Source organism: Parasteatoda tepidariorum, chromosome 6, assembly GCF_043381705.1.
Source record: "Parasteatoda tepidariorum isolate YZ-2023 chromosome 6, CAS_Ptep_4.0, whole genome shotgun sequence".
Lineage (NCBI taxonomy): Eukaryota > Metazoa > Arthropoda > Arachnida > Araneae > Theridiidae > Parasteatoda > Parasteatoda tepidariorum.
In genome coordinates, this window is record NC_092209.1 from 24481530 (window position 1) to 24503742 (window position 22213).

Genomic DNA, 22213 nt, shown 5'->3' on the forward strand with positions numbered 1-22213 from the left:
TAAAAATATAACTTACGTTAGCTGTGACCGTCATCCATTACAAGAAATAAACAAATATAAAAATGATATTTTGTTGTGATAGGAAATTTAATTAATAAAAATATTCTTTTGTGATTATGAAAATAATTTCAAATTAATTTTACCTTTATAAATGTGTTCATATACAAATTCTTGAATATATTTCATATAGTAAACTCTTATAACGTCTGTTCAGTTGTTGAATTCTCTTCCGGATGTATACTATTTCTCTTGCTAAAAAAAGAAAATTGGTTTCGTACTTTTCGATGATTTATAATACCCCCATGATACAAATGTTTTGCTAATTACTTAAACTTATAGATTCGTTTAATGTCCTAGTACGGCTTCATTCATTGTAGGTGGTCTGGCCGTCAAGCTGTTTCTACTTATCATCTGTACTATTAAAGAAATATCTGGTGTTTTGTTAATTTTCCCCTATTTTTTGGTCGAATTAGTCACAGTACTTTTCTGTTGACTATTAACTTGAATGTGCTATAAACAACGCTTTGAATTGTTTTCTTTTAAAAAAAATCAACTATCCAAAACTTAATTGTACAATTATTGTACTTTTATTTGTAAATTAGTTATAGAACACATTATATACTCGTATGTTTACTGGAGAATGAATCTATGAAATTTTCTATGACAGAATACTGTTCAAAAGTAATCAAATCAAATTTTTCAAACTTAGTCCTTACTTACTCAAAATTATAATTATATTTTTTAAATATGTCAACTGAAAATGATCCAGACAAGCCTCTTCCAGATTTAGTTCTTGATATCGATTGTCCAGATACAAGTGATGTGTTTTCAAATATTGAAACATCTGTCTGGTCTGGGAGAACTGTGAAAAATGGCTTTGATTTACCGACATCTTGTTCTGCTCACAGCAATAAACTTGAAAATTGTAAACAATTAAGTGATGAGCAAACCTCTGGAAAAATAGAAAACAGGGTTACACCTCGTAGAGCCCAATTTAGTAGAGGAGCTAGTAAGTCAAAAAATGAAAGCCCATCAAATGTTAGGCCTTGTGAGCAACATACATTTCTTACTGATATTACTGAAGTGCGGCAGATGGAACAAGGTCTTCTGCAGCTTCTAGATGATTTCCATTTAGGAAAATTGCAAGCATTCGGTAAAAATTGCACATTTGAAAAGATGGAGCAAGTACGCGAGCAGCAGGAAAGGCTTGCTCGTGTACATTTTGAACTAAATGCTCAACAAGAAATACCCCAATCTGAAGATGCGCGACGTCTTGGAAGAGAAAATCTGAGAAAATTAATTGACAATTTACAACAGTTAAGTCGAAGTATTGAACAGCTACAAATTTCAAATTCTAATTTGCAAACTGATGTTTAACTATGATATATGAATTTTAACATTAGATTTTTTCCTTTTGTGAATTTAACTGCATATCAAGTCAAGGAATGAACATTTAAAACATTAGTTTCCTTCTTATTTTTTTTCTTACCAATTTATTATTGCTATTGTGATAAATTTTTTTATATTTGAATCTATAATTATCTAACATTTCTTAGCTTAATTTTACTTATGTTTAAAAGTGCTTCTATTGAAAGAGTTATAGTATTTTAATAAAATAAAAAGATTAAAGTGACTGTTTTCTAATTTTATTCTCTATGAATACCAAACACAATTTACATCTTTTAAACCTGCTGTCATTTTGGAACTTAAATTAAAATAATGTCTACATATATGTAACATATTGTATGTTCCTTTTATAATGTTATAAATATATACTTTTAAGTTGTGGAAATTTAATTATATCACAAGGTTGTATTCCATTAGAAGCTAAGAAGTAATTTTTAAGGATGGATTTGATTACATTTTTAATTATCTTTGTTTGTTAAATTATCTCTAAAAATTATATTAAAAAATTACTTTTTTATAAAATATATTACTTTTCTATAAATAGGGGCAAAATTTAGTCTCATTTTGGACATTTCTTAAAATTTATTTTTCAAAAAATGGACTCTTCTCAAAATTTATTACTTCGAAAATAGACTCTTCACAAAATTTATTACTTCAAAAATAGATGCTTCATAAAATTCAATACCCATGAGCAACCAAAACAATTTGGCTACAGAATGAGAGAGGGAAAGAGGAAGTGGGTGCAGTTCAAATGCCACTGCAGTTCGCTGTGGCATACTAAGACGTCAAAAACTGGGTTGTGTTTCACTAATTAGTTGTCAAAATCACTGAATAAATTCTTTCTTTCTTCTTTTTGAAGGCCATTCAGAGTGGAAAGTGTTAAAGTTTTAGATTCTTCATATGAGCTTGTTGTGTTCATATTGTCGTTTGTCAAATTTTTGTTTTTGTCAAAGTAGGTTTTATTTTTTTGCAATTGCAAAAACGATTTTGAACTTCAAAGATTTGAAATTTTTTGTAGCAGATATTCAAAAAGGAGGCTCGGAGAACCCTCCAACTGAGGAAATTCTTGAAATGTTGAGTAATACAAGAACCATTAGATGCCAAGGGCTCAGGTAAAAACTTGTAACATTTTTCATCAAACAACCACTCGAATTCAAATGAAGTGTCTGCTCATAATTAAAACAACTGTGGAGAAAAAACTATTCCTGCCTTAGAAGGAATTGAACAAAATAAAGAAACCCCTGAAAATTGTTCTGTCAATAATGTCCATATTTATATTTTTTCAAAAAAATAAAGGTCCCGCAGTGGACTGATCGTTAAGACACGGTTCCCAGCAGATCACCGAAGTCAAGCATCACTGGCTACGGTCAGTGTGCGGGTGGGTGACCCACTTGGATCAGTCTGCGTAGGGACCGAGGGTGTGCGGTATGGGTCCTCGTTAAACTGTGCTACCGTAAAGTGCTCGACTTCGCGCGCAGGTCGTCAGGCTACCGAAGCGGGGGTGCCATCCCCTCCGCAGAGGATCAAAATTGTGATGGCATGTCTTCGGATCATCCTCCGGGATGTTTCCCAGACCGACGCCAATAGCCCATTGTGCAGCTCTAGTGCGACGTAAATTAATAACAATAACAACAACAAAAAAATAAAGATAAATTTAATTCACCGAAATAGGGCACTTAAAAAAACCTGGGCAGAACCTTGAATAGTTAAATACTACTTTTTTTATTGGACACTACATTTAAAGCTATTATTAAAAGAGTGTACGCTTAATTTTCCTGCATTTTCAGTGTTTATAAGGTGTATCAAAACCTAATTATTGTGTTATAAAATATTAAAATTTAAATACTGTTAAACTCATTTTTATGAATTTATTATAGTTTTATGTTAGTCTTTTTCAAATCTTACTATTATTTTAAGACTTAAAATTTTAATTCCTATTCTTTTTTATTGAAATTTTTATATCAAAACTGTGAATTACACAAGTTTTTTTTTCTTATCGTTATACAGTCTTTGCTATTAATGTCGATGAAAATATTATCCATGACATTTATCAGATAATCTTAGTGCATGAGTTCTAATGTTTTTGTTTTCATTCTATACAGATTTTTGATATATATATTAAAATTAATAATAAAAACCTTTATGATGAAAATTGTGCATTATTTTAAAATTTTATTTAATGTACAATATTCTGATTGTCCTTTCATTTTTATAATCTATTAAAAATTGAGTTGGTTGCACCTAATTTATTTCGAAAAAAATATTAATTAATGAAGTCTTTGAATTTTCATTAAAATTCTGCAGAAGTTAAGGAATTTTAATTTAAGTTTTTGATTAAATAGTATATTGAAAGGAACCAGTAATAATCTTTTTTCAAGCATTATTTATTTTTTGGTTAAAGCTATTTGGGAAAATTTATTCTCTTAAGCATTACAATTATTAAATTTTCATTTCTATATTTTAATGTTAATATGACAGTGTTTTCATCATAGAAAAAAAATGGGTGAGAATTTCTCACCCTTTCTCAAAAACAGGGTGAGATTTCAAAAAGTTAAGTGAGATTTCTAAAAAAACAAAAACTCTTGAAAAAAATCATTTCTTTAATTATAATACATTGTTAACGTCTTCTATAAGGTATTTGTCCATCTTACATAAGTGCATAAAAATTTTGAACGTCTTTCATGAAGAAACTTTACCTATGGTAAACGCGTGGTTGCAGAGAAATGTTTTCTGAAAGGGGTTCCATGGTTGTGTTCTGTTGTTTGAAGAGGTTCTGAACAATACTGGTAAATAGGGAAGCTAGATAATGGGGCAGATGTTGAAAATAATGAAAGATCCAAGAAGAACAGATAAACGGATTTTATTCTAAATGGCGTAGTTCGAAGNAAATGGCGTAATTCGAAGTTTTTACCAAAATGCGAGAAATTCGTGAATTTTGAAATTGATTTATAGAATGTGCGAATTTCTCGCGGTAATCATTTTTTAATGCGAGAAAAGAAAAAAATTATGTGAGATTCTCGCGCTGTAGTGAAAACACTATATGATTAGTGCAGCAAATATTTATCTTTGTTAGTAAGTAAATTAGCTTTGCAACTATGAAAAAGCATCTTTATAGATTGTTATCCTTGCTCATCCTAGTTATTTATTATTATTTATTTTTTTTTCTAAATTATTCTGACTACTTTAAAATTGTAACCACTTTGTTATGGATGTCACTAATTTTATGTTCTTGCCAATGTATAGTAACTGCCAATGTGGTGTTTATTTTAGAATTGCCCTCCAGAAAGAGGAATGATTGGTAGAAAAGGAGGGGGGAAACTATTGACATTTGTAAGACATTTGACCTGGTGACGACAGATTTATTTATACTTTTGTAAATAAAAAAATGCCTTAAGTTTAAATATAATGCCTGAAGTTAAGTTTAAATATAAGCTTGAAATGGGAACTGCTTTGTTACTAATTTTTACTGTCACAAATTTTTTTGTTCTCATCAATGTGTTTATTTTAAACTTGCCATTGAGGAAGAGGAATGATGGGTGGGGTGAGAGGGGAGAAACTATTGACATTTGTAAGTTATTTGATGTGGAGATGAATCTGCCAGATTTATTTATATTTTCACAAATGAAAAAAATGACGTAATCATCAAGGTTTTACTGTTGATATTTCTATGCAGAATTAATTATGAAATTTTGATTTAAAATTTAATTTTGTGACTTTTTTATTTGCAAAATTATTATTATTATAGGCATTATATTTGGGAAAGTGAATTTGAATGAAAATGGGTTTTTGATGTAATATGTTGTTACTTAAATAGTCTTTAAATTTTTATTTACAAACTTTTAACTCCATAAAGATAAAAAAAATAATAATTAATCCTAAACCTTGAACAAAAGTACCCTGATTTCAAAATGTACACCAAGGCACAAAGCTGTAACAAAACTGTACAATACTTTTGAGCATCTGTAACATTAAAAAAATGTGTGAAAGATAATATATTTAATTTTTCATTTGTATAAAGATGTTTTTAGCCTATCTTAAGCATTCTGAAGCGTTATTATTCTAGCCATTTCAAATATTGTTAAAATCTATTATGTTAAAAAACTTATTTTTTCCCTAAAAACGTGCAACCAGCCTTTTGCCTTACTTTTTTCCCCTCAGATATATTTAATTTCATTTGTTGTTGATATATTGATATTCAGTTTGATGGTCTCATTAATTTTCAATTAGTGTTTACAGTGTTTCAATAAAATTTATTTTCAACAAAATAATATTTTCTGACTTTTAACTTGCATACTTTAATTATTTAATTCACTGCTTAAAAAAAATATTAGTGTAGTTATAAAATGTTTTCTTAAAATTAAACATATTTAGAAAATATTGTTGTAATTTTCTTCTGGTTATAGGTTTATGAATAATAACTCAAGTGTTTCATGAATTTCTATAAAATGTTTTATTTTTGTAATTAAAATATAAATATTATTTAATTATAGATGTGTTTTTAAAAAATATGAATGCATTATATAAGTAGGATAATTTTATTTTAATTATAGATCTATATTTATACATAAATTACATGTTTAGATGCTTTTAATTATTTTTAGAAATATTTTTTTTGTTGATATTCTGTTGTTACACAATGTATGTGTGATGTTTTATTTTCAAATCTCCTTCTGAGTGTTTTTTTTTTTTTTTAAATTTTTCTTTTGGTGTTGCATCTTAAACTTTCTTAAACTAATTTAGGTGTAAGCAAATAATAGCTAAGCTGCCTTAATTCATTGAGCTTAAAGTTTGGGTATTGCTCTACACAAATTCAATCACTTAAAAATTTTCTATTTCCGAAAATTTTAAAAATAACTCTATAATAATGCATAAAATAAAACTCTGCACTTGACACATTGCTGTAACAACACATCCGTGACTTATGTGTAATAACTTTAAATGTGTTGTTATTCAACACAACTCTTTAAAAATTAAATTTATTGGTTTTAGAACATCTGAATTACAACAATGTAATTATATATGTATATATATGTACTCTTTCAGTATTTTAAAAAGATCTCTTTATCTTATCTGAAATGTAATATTTTATTGAAGGTTTAACTCTATAATTAAACTTCTTCATTGCAGATTACCTTACTATTTCAGGATCAAGAAAATTAGGTTCAGTATATTTCTGCAATTTATGCAATTACAAGACTGTTCAAAAGAGTAAATTACATCGTCATATTTTAATACATAGCGGAGAAAGACCATTTGTGTGTAATATATGCTTTAAAACTTTCAACCGTAAAGATTCTTTAAAATCCCATCTGATTGCTGTACATAAAATGCATCAGAGAAAATAGAAAAGTAAGAGTTGCTTTAACATAAATTTAGCTATCTGATTGTCTTTCTAAATTTCATTTCTTTAACTGTCATTTATCTATATATATATATATGAAATTAAACCATCTAAATAATAAATAAACTATGTGGAATGCAATGCAGTAAATAATGTTTAAGTAAAATGTATCTGATCTTCAAAATGATGCTTAATTATTCTTAAGTTAATTGAACCAATATATTTGATCTGTTAACTATAGAATTATGACATTCAAATAATGTTTCAGTTTTAATGATTGAGCTAGACTAAATTTGGATGGTATAAAAATACATTTTATTTACTAAATATGTGAATTTTATCAAATGTGTTAATAATAAATTCGAACCAAGAAACATATAATTATAACCTGTTACCCTAGAAACCATTTTATTAAGAGCTTCTTATAATTGTTCAATTTTAATATTGTAAAAAATATATAAATTCTATGGAATGTGTTACTTTTAAATTTGATTGAAATATTAACAGTAAAGTTATTACAAAGCCAATGGATGTTATGTGATATATATAGTTAATATAATTTTCAATAGTTCTTTATGTTGATTCATATTATTATTTATTTATTTTTGCTGGAGTAACAGTTTTTCTATTTAAATTTTTTTCTCAATGTTTTAATTTCGCTCAATAAAATTTCTGTATTAAATATTTTTTTTCTAAAAAATCAGTGATTGAAGTGACTTATCAATGATTCAAATTCAAATCACAACAAGCAGTACAGAGTTTCATACAGTGAATTGTGCATAGTCCCATATCCAAATGCCTATTTTCTGGAAATGCCTATTTTCTAGACACTTTTTAACAATAAAACTGAATAAATCTCCTTTCCCTCTTTCCAAAAAAATGAAACTTTTTTTATGATTTTAGTCTGTTCTTGAATTTTATGTATATAAAAAAATTATTTCCTTTTGCTGTCTTAAGGAGAGCTAAACATTTATATTCTTTTAAATGAGCACACTTAAAAATTTGTTGAAAAGATAAGAATAATTAAGAAAAAGCAAACTTTAGTGAGAGAAATAAACGTGTTTATGTTTCAGTATTATTAATAATGTTTAAAAGTAACTATTGCAAATAGGCTTTAATTTTGTTTAAGTTATTGAAATGTTTTCATTAAAAAATCTACTCAATTCTGTTCCTTGTTTACTAATATAAATAGGCATATTTTCACTCCTGATTTGAAGCTTGTTTTTTAATGTTATTATTATCTGAACTGTGAATTCTCTGCATCAAATGAAAAAAAAAGATGAGAAAAAACTTGTCTTTATTCATGAAAATAATAGTTCAACTTATCTGCTTTCTTTTTCATTTTATTTTATATGTGTATATTTTTTATTAGTTACATTTCATTATACTAAATATTTAGTTAATTAAATGTCATTTAATTGATAACAAAATATTATTATATGAAAATTGCTGTTAATTATCATTTATTTTTTTAATTGAATAAGATACGTTTTGTTCTTAGTTTACCGTAAAGAGTTATCTAGAAAAATATATTTTTCGAGACTTTGCTAGGTCCTACAATTCCTGATGCAGGTCTTTCTGCTGTATTAACCTATTTAAGTTAACCTAACCTGTACACCTAAGTTAAAAAATCTTCAGTGATATTCTACCGCCTCTCCTCTTTAACTTTAAATTAATTTCATCATCTCATTTATAATTTTTATAATATTTTTGGTATTATTATTATATGTTTGCTTCTACAACTTTTATTTAATTTTTTCACTTCTAACCATATCTTAAAGATATACTATTACTTAATCTAAATATGCCTTCAATTATTTATTTATTAATACTTTTCGGGGGTTTGTCTCATTATTTTATTTATTCAGTCATACATAAAGTTTTATTTTTCAAAACCTTCATTTTGATAAATGCTAATTGTTTGGTTTTAATTCCTTAACTAAAAATTGTTTCTCGAGTTCATACTTGAAACTGTTATATAGTTCTCCATTAACTTTTTATGACGAGTTATAACTATTTTTTAATCTATATGTATACAAAACTTGAGTTGAAGAATCTTTGGCATTATAATATAATTTTGTCAATAAGCCTGATTTTTCACTTTATCATCTACTTAGTTTGAAATGTATTTATCAACTAAATAATGATTTGATTCCTAACTATAATTGGATATTTTGGTAATAGCTACTTATGCTGAAAATGTCAATTAGTATGACTCTTGTTTTTTTTATATTTCTAATGTGTTTAAAAATTATTTTGTGGCTTAGAGATCAAATCTATACCCATAGAACGAAAGGTGTTCTTCTTTCTTATATACATATTTTTATTATCTTGATATGTATTTTTTGATCTGTATTAGTAAATTTTTACTTGAGTTATCTGTAGCTTTATTATAATCTTGCTTCCTCAACTTATTACTAACTTATTTGGTTATTTCTAATTATGACAATTTTTTTCCCCTTAGTATTATTTGAAATGCATTTAATATATATGCACACACATACAATATTATAGTATAAACTACTTAAGTTGAAGATGTTCCATTCTCATTCTTCAAAGTGGTATCTTTTTGCTGGAATTTTAAAACTTAAAAAACAGCTTAAAAATTCTAAATAAATGTACAAGAAAACTTTCATTTTGTTATTTCAAGCAAATACTGTCATTAGTTTAATGCTATGTTACAGACTTTTTTTTATTTCAACTTTGTTAATATAATATTTAAAGAGTTTTCTTTTTTAAAAAAGAAGTTTAAGGAAATTATTTCAAACAATTTATTTGATGAAATCATCAATCTTGTATTATGTTTTCATGTATTTGTTAATGTCTTCGATTAATTAGCTATTTAATTTTTTTGTGATATCATGTTTGTAAAAAATAGATTATGAATGTAAAATTCAATTATTTTTTTAAAAGCGTGTGACTAGAATATTTTCAGTTAATCAATATTTTCCAAGTGAATTTCTTAATAACTACATACAGTAATTTGATGCCATGAGACAAGTTAATGGTAAAAACTTGTTTAAGCTGATTTATAATATTTTGTATTCTTATAAATATCTCCTAAGTAAAATATAATATATATATATCATAAAACTTGACTGTCTTTATATCTATGGTTCTATTTGACATTACCGAATTAATAAGCCTTTATTAGTCTCTGAAACATTAATTACAATATATGCTAAAGTATATAAGAATATGCTTACACTTTTGTGCAAAGCACTTTGTTAATATTTATATATTTGCAAAATAAATATTTTTACAAAAAGTTGATGTTCATTTTATTCTCTTTTAAAATTACATCCAATTTTTGAATATTCGATTTATTTACAGAGTAAAATTTCAGAGTAGTAAGTACTCAGAACAGTGACAAATCTAATCACTTGAAGATAAACTGGCTAAAAACATGAACCTGTGCCTAATATACTTTTTACAGTGGTTTTAATTTATAGGAGGAATGGAAATTTTCTTACTATTTGTAGTAGAATGAAACCTTTAAAAGTTAAGATAACTGAGTTTTGTTGTTTCACATGTAAGAAGGTTTTTTTTTTAAATGGAGTTTTATTCAATGGACTTTTGTAATTTCACACATTTCTTTATGATTGTGTGTCGTGTTTCATATGGTAAAATTATTATATCTCATGATACTATTAGATATCCTACATAATTAAGTCAGACTTAATTTCTTTTAAATCTTAATGCACATTGAAGTTTGCCAATTAATTCTCATTCTCTCTGTATAGTAAATATTTTTAAAATAAATTTATATTTCTGCAAATTCTATGTAAATGTTCTAGCCTCATGATGTAATTTACCTTTACTGAAGGCTTTTCTTTTAAATATATTTGATACTTTGCTAGTCGAAAAATAATGTTGATTTTTTGGAAAAGTAATTTTTACAATCTTAATTGTTTTCATTATATTTATGTTTTACAAAATGATCAGAATTGATCAAAATGATCAGTATATTCTTTACCATATTCCCTTGTAATATTTAATTTTTAGTTATCTTCAAAACATATCTCTTACATTTCATATACTCTTTCACGTTTTTCCATGTGACAATTTTACACAGCTAATTCTGTTTTCTAAACTGTGAGCTTTCTAAGATTCGTAATCGTTTTAAGTAATTTTCTTATATGTTAATCTGTAAAAATGTATCCCCTCTTTTTTTATAATACTTATTCATAGACAAATTTTAATATTTTTCATGGATAGTAAAATTCCTGGAGGAAATTATACAAGATGAATGAAAATTATAAATCAACTTTGACATCCAATAAAACCTAAAAATATATATATAGTATGACTAAGTTTAAGTATTTTATTTATATAAAAATGACTCATTAAGCTTTATTAGAGCACTGTTTTATATGTTTTCCCTTTTCATGTACTTAGTTAGTCAGATAACTATTTTTGACTTAAATATTTAAAAAAGATATTTCTAAAAATTGGTACTGATTATTCAGAAGCTGTAAAATTTTATTTGGTTTTTTAGTATTTTTCAATTTGTTACTATATTTCAAATTTCCATTTGTACCTCTAGGCTGAATTCTTTTTCTAACATTTTTAAATTATCACTTTATGGATTTGTATATGATAAAATATTGTCCCCTTTTTGCATCAGTCCTTTGAAGAAATTCTCTTAAGTAAATTTAATTTTTTATTCAGTTTTTTTTTTTCTGGACATCCTATGATTTGCACATAAAATATATAAGTTGGTTTTTTTTATACATTTGATTAGAGTGACTAAGCATGAAATGCAAATTGATAAGTCTGTGAGAGAAGACCAACTGACTGTAAAAAATGACTAATCTTGTTATATATAATTAATTATCTTCAAATTGCTAAAATAAAGCTATTGGAAATTGCATTAATGTATATGAACTTTGTTTTTTACATGAGTTCTTCATAATTTTATATAACAGAAAAATTAGCATTTCTGTCAAATAAAATATAAATTTTTAACAAAATGAAGTAAATGAATTTACTTCATTCTTTTTGTATAAGTCTTTACAGAATATATTGTCATGCTCAAGTGTAGACAATTATGTATATTTTATGTGTCTTAGTTTGATTTTTGACACTTAAAAAACATATACTTCTGTATAAAATTTGTAGCTGTTCAAACATTAAATAAGTTTTGTACTTAACAGCAAAAATGGTAAAAATTTACTTTGGGATGGCCTTCTTATTTTGGAGATTTTTATGTTCTTGCAGAAAGAGGGAAAAATTGTCTTAAAATTAATATTTTTCTAACAATAAGAAATCGTGATAAAACATGTATTAATAGAAAAATGGAACTTTTTGTGTGATAAAAGCCCCAAGAAACAGTTAGCTAACCAAAAGTCATACAAATTTGCACTCTAAATGCAAAAATAAATAGTTTGCAAACTTCTCTTTATGGTTAAGATAATTTTTTTATTTTCAAAATGTAGTTTTTCTCCTTAATTATTTTTAGTGTATTTTTCCTGGTACAAGTCTTTAGCTTGTGCTCACCCTCTCTCCATATCATCAAAAATAAGCAAACCCCAATTCCACGCGTGCTTATGTAATATTTGAAATGCCCCTTAATTTTACACAATAAAAGCATAAAATTTAAAATAGTACTGAATTCTTTATGTAAAACATCTATCCATCTAATAATACTAAAAGGAAAGCATTTTTGATATTCTAGCTGCACCTTTAATTGGTCTATGTATTTTCCTTATCTATTCTCTTAGTATTTATAAGTACTTAGTATATTTTGCGATTGAACGTAACAGTTCAAAAATTATTGTAATTTATTTAATTTTTGTTATGATTTATTTGTGTTTAGCTCAAAGTTAGCATTTCAAAAATGCTCATAAGATAAAACTGAAAGCTACAAAAAGTTAACCAATCTATTTACTCAAAAAGTAAAATAATTTGTTTAATTTCCTTTAAAGAGTAGAGCAATATTGGTAGTCCAGTCAGTACAAGTGCTTGAATAATTTTCTAAAATTCATGAAAAGAATAATGCAATATGTATTTTGGTATTCACCGCATCGCTCACTTCATATTCTCACTAATAAAAGTTAGCAACCTCTTTAGCTAATTACATTATATTTTGCTAAAAATTGACATCGCTTGTTACGCCTCACATATTTATGCAATATACACTCTATGGAACAACTCCCATTATAACAAATGAGGCATGAATTCCCATTTTCTATTACATGGATGCAATGTTTTCTTTATGTCCATTAGTACATTCGACACTGAATCGTTCATCCCAATTATAACATCCAAAATGTGTTATTTGTTTTTTCAAAAGTTTCATCAAAAATAAAACTATTAATTGCTTTGATGTTACCCCAAAATAAATGTAAAAAACCTTGACACCCCTTTAAATAAAGGAAGAGTGGCATGAGCTCCTAAACCTTTACTGTAAGCTTTAAATTGTCGAAATGTAATATCATTAATAATCTGTGAAATTTTTTAGAAGATACTATGAATTCATCAATCATATTTTTCTTGTTAGAAAATTCTTATCAAAGTAAGACATTGATTTTATTTAAATTTGGATTAATATTAAAATATTGTAAAATTTAACTATGAGTAAATATTTACAGTATTTTTGTGCACTCACAAAAAACATTTTCACCTGGACCATGAGTCTGGCATCAAGTGTATCATTTTCATGTTATGTTATGTTATTTTCTTATAAATTTTTTTCCATTTGTCTTATGTTATCATTTTTATGTTATGTTATTTTCTTATAAATTTTTTCCATTTGTGAAGGACTTCATATTTTTAGTTTTTACTTTTATATTATAGTTATAGTTTATATTATATAGTTATATTATAGTTTTTACTTCATATTTTTAGTTCATACTTTTCTTGTTAGAAAATTCTTATCAAAATAAGGCATTGATTTTTAAATTTGGATTAATGTTAAAATATCGTAAAATTTAAGTATGAGTTAATATTTACAGTATTTTTGTGCACTCACTATAAACATTTTCACCTGGACCATGATGGTCTAGCATCAAGAGTATCATTTTTATCTTATGTTATTTTCTTATAAATTTTTTCCATTTATGAAGAACTTGATGTTTTTTGTAACATTTTTATCGTTTAGAGACAAACCTTTATTTTTTTCACATAAGTACGACATTCATTTTTCATTATCTGATGTTTGAAAAAGGGTTAAGTTTGAAGTAATCTTTTCAATTTGTATTTTTGTGAAACTCGATTGTTAACCAGCTTTTAATTAAGTACTTAGAAATGGAAACATTTAATTTTGAAAAAAGTTTAATTTATGGAATATTAATTTCATTTTTGCATTTTAGTATTTCTAAACAGAAATAGCTTAGCAACTACAGAAAATCAGTGTATGGGTTAATTAATTTTGATGTTTTTGTCATAAATTTGCAATTTTTATTTTCAAACAATTAGTATTTTTTTGTACAATCTAACAAGGTGGTGATCTTAAATTCAAACTTAGCGCACTGCACTCTAGCTTGGTATCTTTTAATCACTATATACATATTAAATAAATAGTGATTAAAAGTTATCAAACTTGAATTAAATTACAAATACATTGTTGTGTATACTTTTATGTTTGTTGATGATTTCATTTATAAACTTCTAATATTTATATTTTTTTATTCATTTTTTTGCAGATAATTCTACACGCACCTTTGTTAGACGTTCTGCGACGTATATATGTCCATATTGTCCTTATCAAACTTACTACAATTCGAACTTTGCAAGGCACATGTGTGTCAATATTTGAGCACGTTCTTAATCCTGTTCCTATATACTTATTATCTGTGTATAACATAACAACAATGTCTCAATTTGTTTATGCTAAATTTTTAAGAATTAATTGAATAATTTACAGATATTTTTTTTAATGATATATTATTTTTGTCTTTTTAATACCTTCATTTTATAAATCTGAGGCTCTTGGTCAAAGTTGATAAATTTAGAAAAAATTTATGAAACTTAAAATTATGTGATTGTTTCTTCCAAACAGAGCATTGAGTGAATTTAGTTCAAAAAGTTACTTCACTCAATCATATTATTGCATGATATAAAAAAATTAAATTCAACTTTAACTTGAACTTCCTTTATTATTCCGTTACATTTTCGTGTTTAATTCATTAGTTAATGTATTTTTGTTCATGAGAAATGTATTTTTAAATTGCTTTGATTCATTATACATTACACTTTAATTACAATAATGACAACGGAGAAAAGAAAAGCATTTATCTTCTATAGCAGTAGCTCCCAAACCATTAGCTGCGGCCCTGAAGTAAGCTACAAACATGGGAACACTGAGCCTAAATGTAGAATACAATTTAAAATATAATGACAAATGTCTATTGGTCATTATATTTTTTACTGGTTTATTTAGAAGTTAGTACTCAGAAGTTTTTTTTTGCAAACCTAGTGATCTTCACAGCTAAAATAGTTGAGAGCCACTGTCCTATAGTGATATTAAAACGTATATATTCCTTAAGATTATGTGTTTAAAATATTTTGCATAATAAATTTTCTACTATAAAAGAAAAATGTTACCCTAAATTTAAGTCATAATCGGCCAAATAAATACCAAGTTGGCATTGTACCATCTTTAGATAAATGCAGTTTTCTTTCTTCCTAAAAGATTTAAACCTAGAGATCGTATGCTTTTGATCTAACTTCATCGTTTTTTCTCTTTATTTTTTATTAATTCTAATTTTTTTTGTATTTTTTAGTTTCTAACACAATATGCTTTTGTTATAATTTGTGATAATGTTTGAGTTAGGTGCAGTATAGAACTTTCCAGGTATTGTGCCATTAAGCTCCATACTCAATCATCTCCCCTTTAAATTTTTTAAGTTCACTTTGCATGAGTTTGATCAAAAACATCAAATATAGTTATTAAATTTTGATTAATGAGTTAAAAATCAGTTATTGATTCCCATTAGGGTCGAAACATAAAACTAAAATAAAACCTTTTTTTATGTGAACTTGATTTATTCTTTTGTTGATGTATATTTAATAATTTATTCTGATATTTAAATATATTAAAGTATCAGAATTTTATTTGGTCAAAATTTACTTCCCATTGTTTAATGCTTTCATTTCTGTTTTGTTATTGTGTAACCATTTTTCTTGTATAAAAGTGCCAAATAAATTACTCTATTTAACTATAAATGGATTCAATAAAATGTATTGTCTGCCCTTATGCTTACTTTGTTGTATTTAGACGTTTTATGCTTAAAAAAAAGATGCAATATTTAATCTAAATGCTCCTGATGTAAACATGTTCTAATTATTTTACTGCATTTATTTAATTTTTTTTTCATTTAACTCTGGTGCTTTAATATTTAGCATGTTATGATTACTTAAAATTAAAAGTAAGTGCAATAGAAATTAATGAAATAAAAGCCATCTACAATCAAAAACAACTCTAGAAAGAGCTAGAATAAATTCAATTTCACAGAAAAATTAAATTTTAATTTAAAAACCATTTTTACCCTTTTTGTTACTTATGAAATTATTTGATGCAATTGTAATTATTGTGACTTTATATTTTATAATTGAGAATTATTTTCATAATTATATGTTATTAAAATATTTCCCTCTGATGATATAATTTTTATAAAACTTTTTTTATTCATTTGCTGTAATTAAAATTTCATTAATATGTATTATATTGTGTTTGTTATCCAATGTTTCTACTTAGCTTCGATAGCAAGTATATTTTTTCTCAGACTTTCTATTACAATTCATATATTCTACAAAACATTTTTTTTCTGTTTAACTTCTGATATTGAATGTTTATGCTCTTAAAAATTAATAAAATGCTAGCATTCTATAGAATGCCTGATGTATTTCATAATTTTCTAATTCGTCATTGAGTATTCTCAAGAACATCTAGACACTGAATGAAATGTTTAATCATTTCATGCTTTGTCAGCCAGTTTTAAGGATTCTATAAAATGCTAAATTTCAAATTTTATTGGTATTCTGCTAAAATAAGCTGCTTAATATGTGTTTTTTAATACAAAAAAAATTTTGTTTTCAGGCTGCACTGAAATCCAATTTGGAACTAAAGCTTATTGCTGTCGTTATTGTTCCTATCAAAATCCTTATAGAAGCAAGCTCCAGAGGCATATGCTAACTCATAGTGGAGAAAAACCGTATGTGTGTTTGCTTTGCCCTAAAGCTTTCAGCCAAAAAAGTAATTTGAAGAAGCATCTAGTGGTCATTCATAAGAACACTGAATAACAGTTGTAATATCTTGAAACATTTTGTGTCTGTTCTTTTGGTGAAGTATGTTATTTTTGAACTCTCATATCTATGTATGAAAAATTCTAATTTTTGTTAAACTTATAAAATATGCTTTTCTTCATAATAAAAAAATATGTTTATTTTTTTGTATTTATGTCGTTGTGACTTTTTTTATTTAGGCGTTAAAAGAAATTGTAAAAAGAGAAGAAAAAACTAATGCATTAAGAGAGCAAATGTAATTTAAATCTTCTGTTACTTATGCACTTTTTAATTACTGTTATTATTAATGTTTGAAAAACCTTTTGTTTCAGATTTATAGCGTAGACTGAAGTTCATAACACTTTATTGCTAAAGTTTCTCAGGTTTGAAAAGTTAGTCGAAATTGTGCCACATTGTACGCAATTAAATTCTTCCAGTGGATGACCTCGAAAATAGGATCTTCAATGAAGGATAATTCCTCAAATATGGTTCTGAAATCTCAAAATTGTTTGATAAACTTAGAATTTATGTTAGAATAATTGCAATGATATTTATATGAATAATTGTTTAAAATATGATAAGAAATATTTGTCATTATTATAAATAGCGAGTTTGTTAACATTTTTTGTATATAATTAAACCAAAGCCAAAGTTTAATAATCTGTAAATTTAAAAAAAAAAAAAATCTGAAACTTGATGTTTAGGAAACAATTTCTTCAGATAATTAAAAAAATCGATGTATCCAATATTGATTAGTAGCAAAACATTCTACATTGATGCCTATGTATTCTACTAAGTTTTAAAATTTCCCTGATCTAACAAAAAATATAGATATAACAGTAATCCAATATCACATTGCTCTTACATAGATTATGTGTTATACATTAATCAGACTTTTCATGTATACATGAAAAGTATTATGCCATGCATAAATTCATGTACTTATTCCATGTATAGATCAAAGTTTTTTTTTATTATTCATACTTATAATTCCTTATATTAAGGTGAATATATTTGTAAAACATTATTACCTGTTGTAGAGAAAAAATTGTTTGAAGAATTATCTATAAGCTATGCAAAAAATGTATTATTATTATTATATAACATATTATTATTACAACTGTGAACAGTTCTAGCATGCAAGAAAAAAGTAAGAAGGCTCGGAATCGCTCTTTATTTAGACATTATGGAGAGGAGAGTGATCATTTAAGCGACACAAAATTAAAATTTCTCCTGCATAAAAATTGTCCTGTAAAAGAATTGTATTAAAAGTTATTTGTTTAATCATCATTTCTTTGTTGACTGTACAGAAAATAATTTATTTGATTTACCTTAATTTTTCTACTGTTTCAAATAGTATATTTTGAAACATTGCTTTAATAATCATTGCTTTAATAATTAGCTATTTTTTAGTTCTTATCTAGTTCATAAAGATTTATACAAAATCTTATTTTTAATTAGGTTTTTTAATAGTTTTATTAATTAGGTTTTTCTTATTAGTTTTATTAATTAGTTTTTTTTTACTTAACCTGATAGGAATAATTTATTTATTATATGATTATTTTTCTATTTATAGCAACTAGAAATTATATTTAATTTTTTTACTTTATTGTTATACTTATCTGTTGTTTTATTCAATTGTGTATTATCCAGTATATTTACTACATTTATTACTTAGTGAAGATAATTTTATGTTTCATATTTAAATATTTACCCTTATAATCTTAACAAATGTTGTATTTTATATTTTCTATTTTCAGATCCTCCGGCTTTCTGCCAGCTGATCGATAAATTATTCTACTGTTCAATATGCCCTTTTAAAAATCGGCATAAAAGCAAATTTCTTCGACATCTACGCTTCCATACTGGGGAAAAGCCTTTTGTATGCCATCTATGTGCAAAAGCATTTTGTCGAAAAGAAAGACTGAGATCTCATATATCATCTGTGCATGTCAAAGAAAAGCCATTCCCATGCACATTTTGCCAGAAAGTTTTTACCAGAAAAGATCACTTAAAATACCATCTGCTAACAGTGCATGGAAATGCCAATTTATCAACAATGCAATAAAACACTAATTGGCTAACTATATATGATGATACTAACTTACCAAATATTCCTTCTAACCTCTTAATGCAAAGAGAAATTTCAATCTTACTGTTAAATCTCTGAACTGATACATTTAACAATTGTTAACAATGTTTAGTTTTATTTTATGTATTATATATTATTATTGTACATGTTTACTATTCTACTTTTATGCAACATATGTCAGAAGAAAAAAACAATATACAGTGTAAGAAATGTAACTTATATTGTTAATTTTTTAAAAAATTTTCCGACCTTTCAAGAAAGAAAGAAACGTTTTTATGACAATTTCATTTAACTTAGATTGAAAGCATTTAATCTAAAGTGGCCATTTGATATTTTAATAAATTTATAAATGAATTTTTAATGTACTACTATTCTTTTCATGTGGATTTAAGCTAAAAACTGTCAATGTTTTTTTTATTTATTGCTGTTCTTTTCGATAGTGTCCAATCTAGTGATGTGTGTTTAATCGTTCTGTTGTATAAGCAAGATGAAAAACAATTCATATGTTCATGCTATGTCTGGTATCAAATATTTCTTCCAGTTGTAACTACTGCCTTTTTCTTCGATAAAAATTAACAGTTCCATTGTTTTTTATAAATCATTACCTACTGCTTTATTTTCCTCGTGAGATGTGATAGCCAGGAAATGTCTCTTATATATAACTTCAATATTACATTTCTAACTCATTTAGATTAATTCTTCAACTAGTATTGCTGCTTCGAGTTGGTCACTTTAAAGTGTTTTTTGAAGCTCTTTTTAATAAAGAAAACTTTTTAAAAAAACCTAGCACACAATATATTTAAAAATAACCTATTTGTCAAAACTTTTCCAGCTAAAAGAAAATTGGTGATATCATTTTTGAAATTTTTAATGAGCCCTGACAGTGCTGAATTTAATTGACTTTTAAACCATTAAAAATTATATCACTAACACTTTTTCACCAAATTGTGTGAATTTTTCTGAAATTTGTCGTTTTGCGCCATTTTTGTTATTAGCGTAAAGAGCTCTAAAAAAAGATATGCAAAAAATTAACCTAGCAATAATTTATAATTGTTACTAACTCACAACAATTATAAAAAACAGTATATTATTTACTGAAAAATGTAATTTCAGATGACTATAGAGGCTTTCAAAAAGCTGCCTTAGACTTAAGTTATCTGTAATTTGCAGCAAACAAGGATCAATTTAGAGAATAATAATTTATACTGTTTGTCTGTTTTTCTTCTTTTTTTGAACATTTAAAGTAAACAAATTTGAGTTTACTGAGTTGTTATATCGTTTAAGAGTATATAAAGATCATGGTGTTTAATATTACATGGTGTTTAAGAGATTTAGATTTTTTTTAATATTTAAAATAAAAATAAATAAAATTATAAATATTTATTATACATATGAAACCAATGAAATATGTATGATATATTGACATATCAGAATATAAAATAATTTCGTGAGAGGCCAATTGCGAGAAAATGTTCGAAGCTTGTTGAAACCCTTAACTCAAAATGTTAGATACATGAATAAAAGGTTAAGAAAATTTTAATTAGCAGTTATAGCCATATTCATCATATTCTTATTGTAGATAAGTCACTGACGAAAAATCATTATTATTTTAGATGTAGGAGTTTTTTCTTTGAGTAAAATCGGATAAAAATTAGTCTAATTTATCATGGTTCTACAAATAACGATACATGTTTGCTAAATTTCATTTTTTAATGAAATCAATATTTAAATTTAACTGGTTTTAATCTATTATTTTGTTTCTGAATGACCAAGTCATTTATTTGATTTTAATTCTTAAATTTGTATTTTTGTAGAAAAAACATACAAATAAGAAAAATAAACTTGGTGAAATATGGAAATAATCTTCATGATTGAATTATTTTTTTTCTATCTTATTTAATTATTCTTTCAATATATAAATTCTCTCTTTCATTAATTAAGAAAAAAAAAAGAATTTGGACGGACCTTATAACATTCTGTTCTCAGCTTAACTTTCAAATTGTCTTGAAAACTACTAACAATTTTTCAGCTTCCTGTATTTAAAAATTTTCATTAAATGATACTGTTTGAATCTTATGTTTACCCTCTCTATATTTTGGACATTGAAAGTCTTGTTCCCTTTTCTTATTATATTTTAAGAGTAATTTGCCTTGACCCTATACATTTTATAAATATTCTGTTATATTTATTAAAGGCTTTATAGGCAAACTATTAAAAATTTAAAAAAAATCTTTATTTCTTTTTTTTTTGTGTACCAAACTTATTTTTATCTATTGAAAGTTCATTTAGTGTTGCCAAAAAAATTTCTTGTTTTTATATAAATTCCTATATATATAATGCTGAAGACTTGGTATCTGACAGAAGTTTTAATATATATAGCCCAACTTCATAATTTCATCATGGTTTATAACTTTTGATAATTGATGCTTTTTTCTTAATTTTGTGATTAAACTGAAGAACTCATATTTTTGAAAATCTGATTGGTGTAATAGTTTTTACTATTTGAAAATATTTTTTTTTCATTGAATATTTCAAACATTTAAAAAAAAAAAAGGTATATTATCTTTAAATTATAGTTATCATATACTGGGAGAAATATTGAAAGAATCTAAGTGAGGAAAGCTTGACTAGGCTTACTTTTCCATCTCCAGTTTACATTTTTAGGCAATATAAAGTTTCTTGTATTTATTAAACTGTCTACTATTAACTAATTATGTAATTAGTTCTATTACTGAGTCTCAATGCTTTATACTTCAGTTATCATACATGAATGTTATTTGTTATTATATATGCCATGCGTTATCAATTTTTTTACCATTTTATTTTTAAATACATCTGTATTATTTTTGTTTTAAATCTTTAAATAAATGTATAAAAATAGTTTAGGGCTTTTTACTCTCTTTCTTTTTTACTTTCCTATTTTAAAAAGTATCGACTATAAGTTTCTGGCTTTTTGTAAATAATGGAATTAAAGTGTAAATCTATCACATTCCAGTGATTCCTTATTTATTATCAATATTTTATAAAAAAAATTAACAAAAACAGCATTCAGTTTATTTTATTAATAATAAAGTCAAAATTGGGAGAAAAGATAAAAGGCCTTGTGTGAATATATTTATAATATTTTTTCTTTCAGTTTTTTTTTT

At 25.5% G+C, this 22213-nt stretch overlaps 1 protein-coding gene and 1 long non-coding RNA gene across 2 annotated transcripts; both read left to right on the forward strand.

The window, feature by feature from the left end:
- Positions 1-13: 13 nt before the first annotated feature.
- Positions 14-1634, forward strand: LOC107447929 (coiled-coil domain-containing protein 28A). Its single transcript, XM_016062966.3, has one exon. It carries the CDS (start codon positions 748-750, stop codon positions 1375-1377), a length of 630 nt encoding a protein of 209 aa, XP_015918452.1. The 5' UTR covers positions 14-747; the 3' UTR covers positions 1378-1634.
- A 4981-nt stretch (positions 1635-6615) lies between these two features.
- Positions 6616-14578, forward strand: LOC107447928 (uncharacterized). Its single transcript, XR_001584593.3, has 2 exons — positions 6616-6756; positions 14395-14578. It is a non-coding gene; the product is annotated as an uncharacterized lncRNA (long non-coding RNA).
- Positions 14579-22213: the final 7635 nt, after the last annotated feature.

What these genes read in the sequence shown, in the direction of transcription:
- LOC107447929 (XM_016062966.3), top strand. Translation starts at nt 748, where the DNA reads ATGTCAACTGAAAATGATCCAGACAAGCCTCTTCCAGATTTAGTTCTT.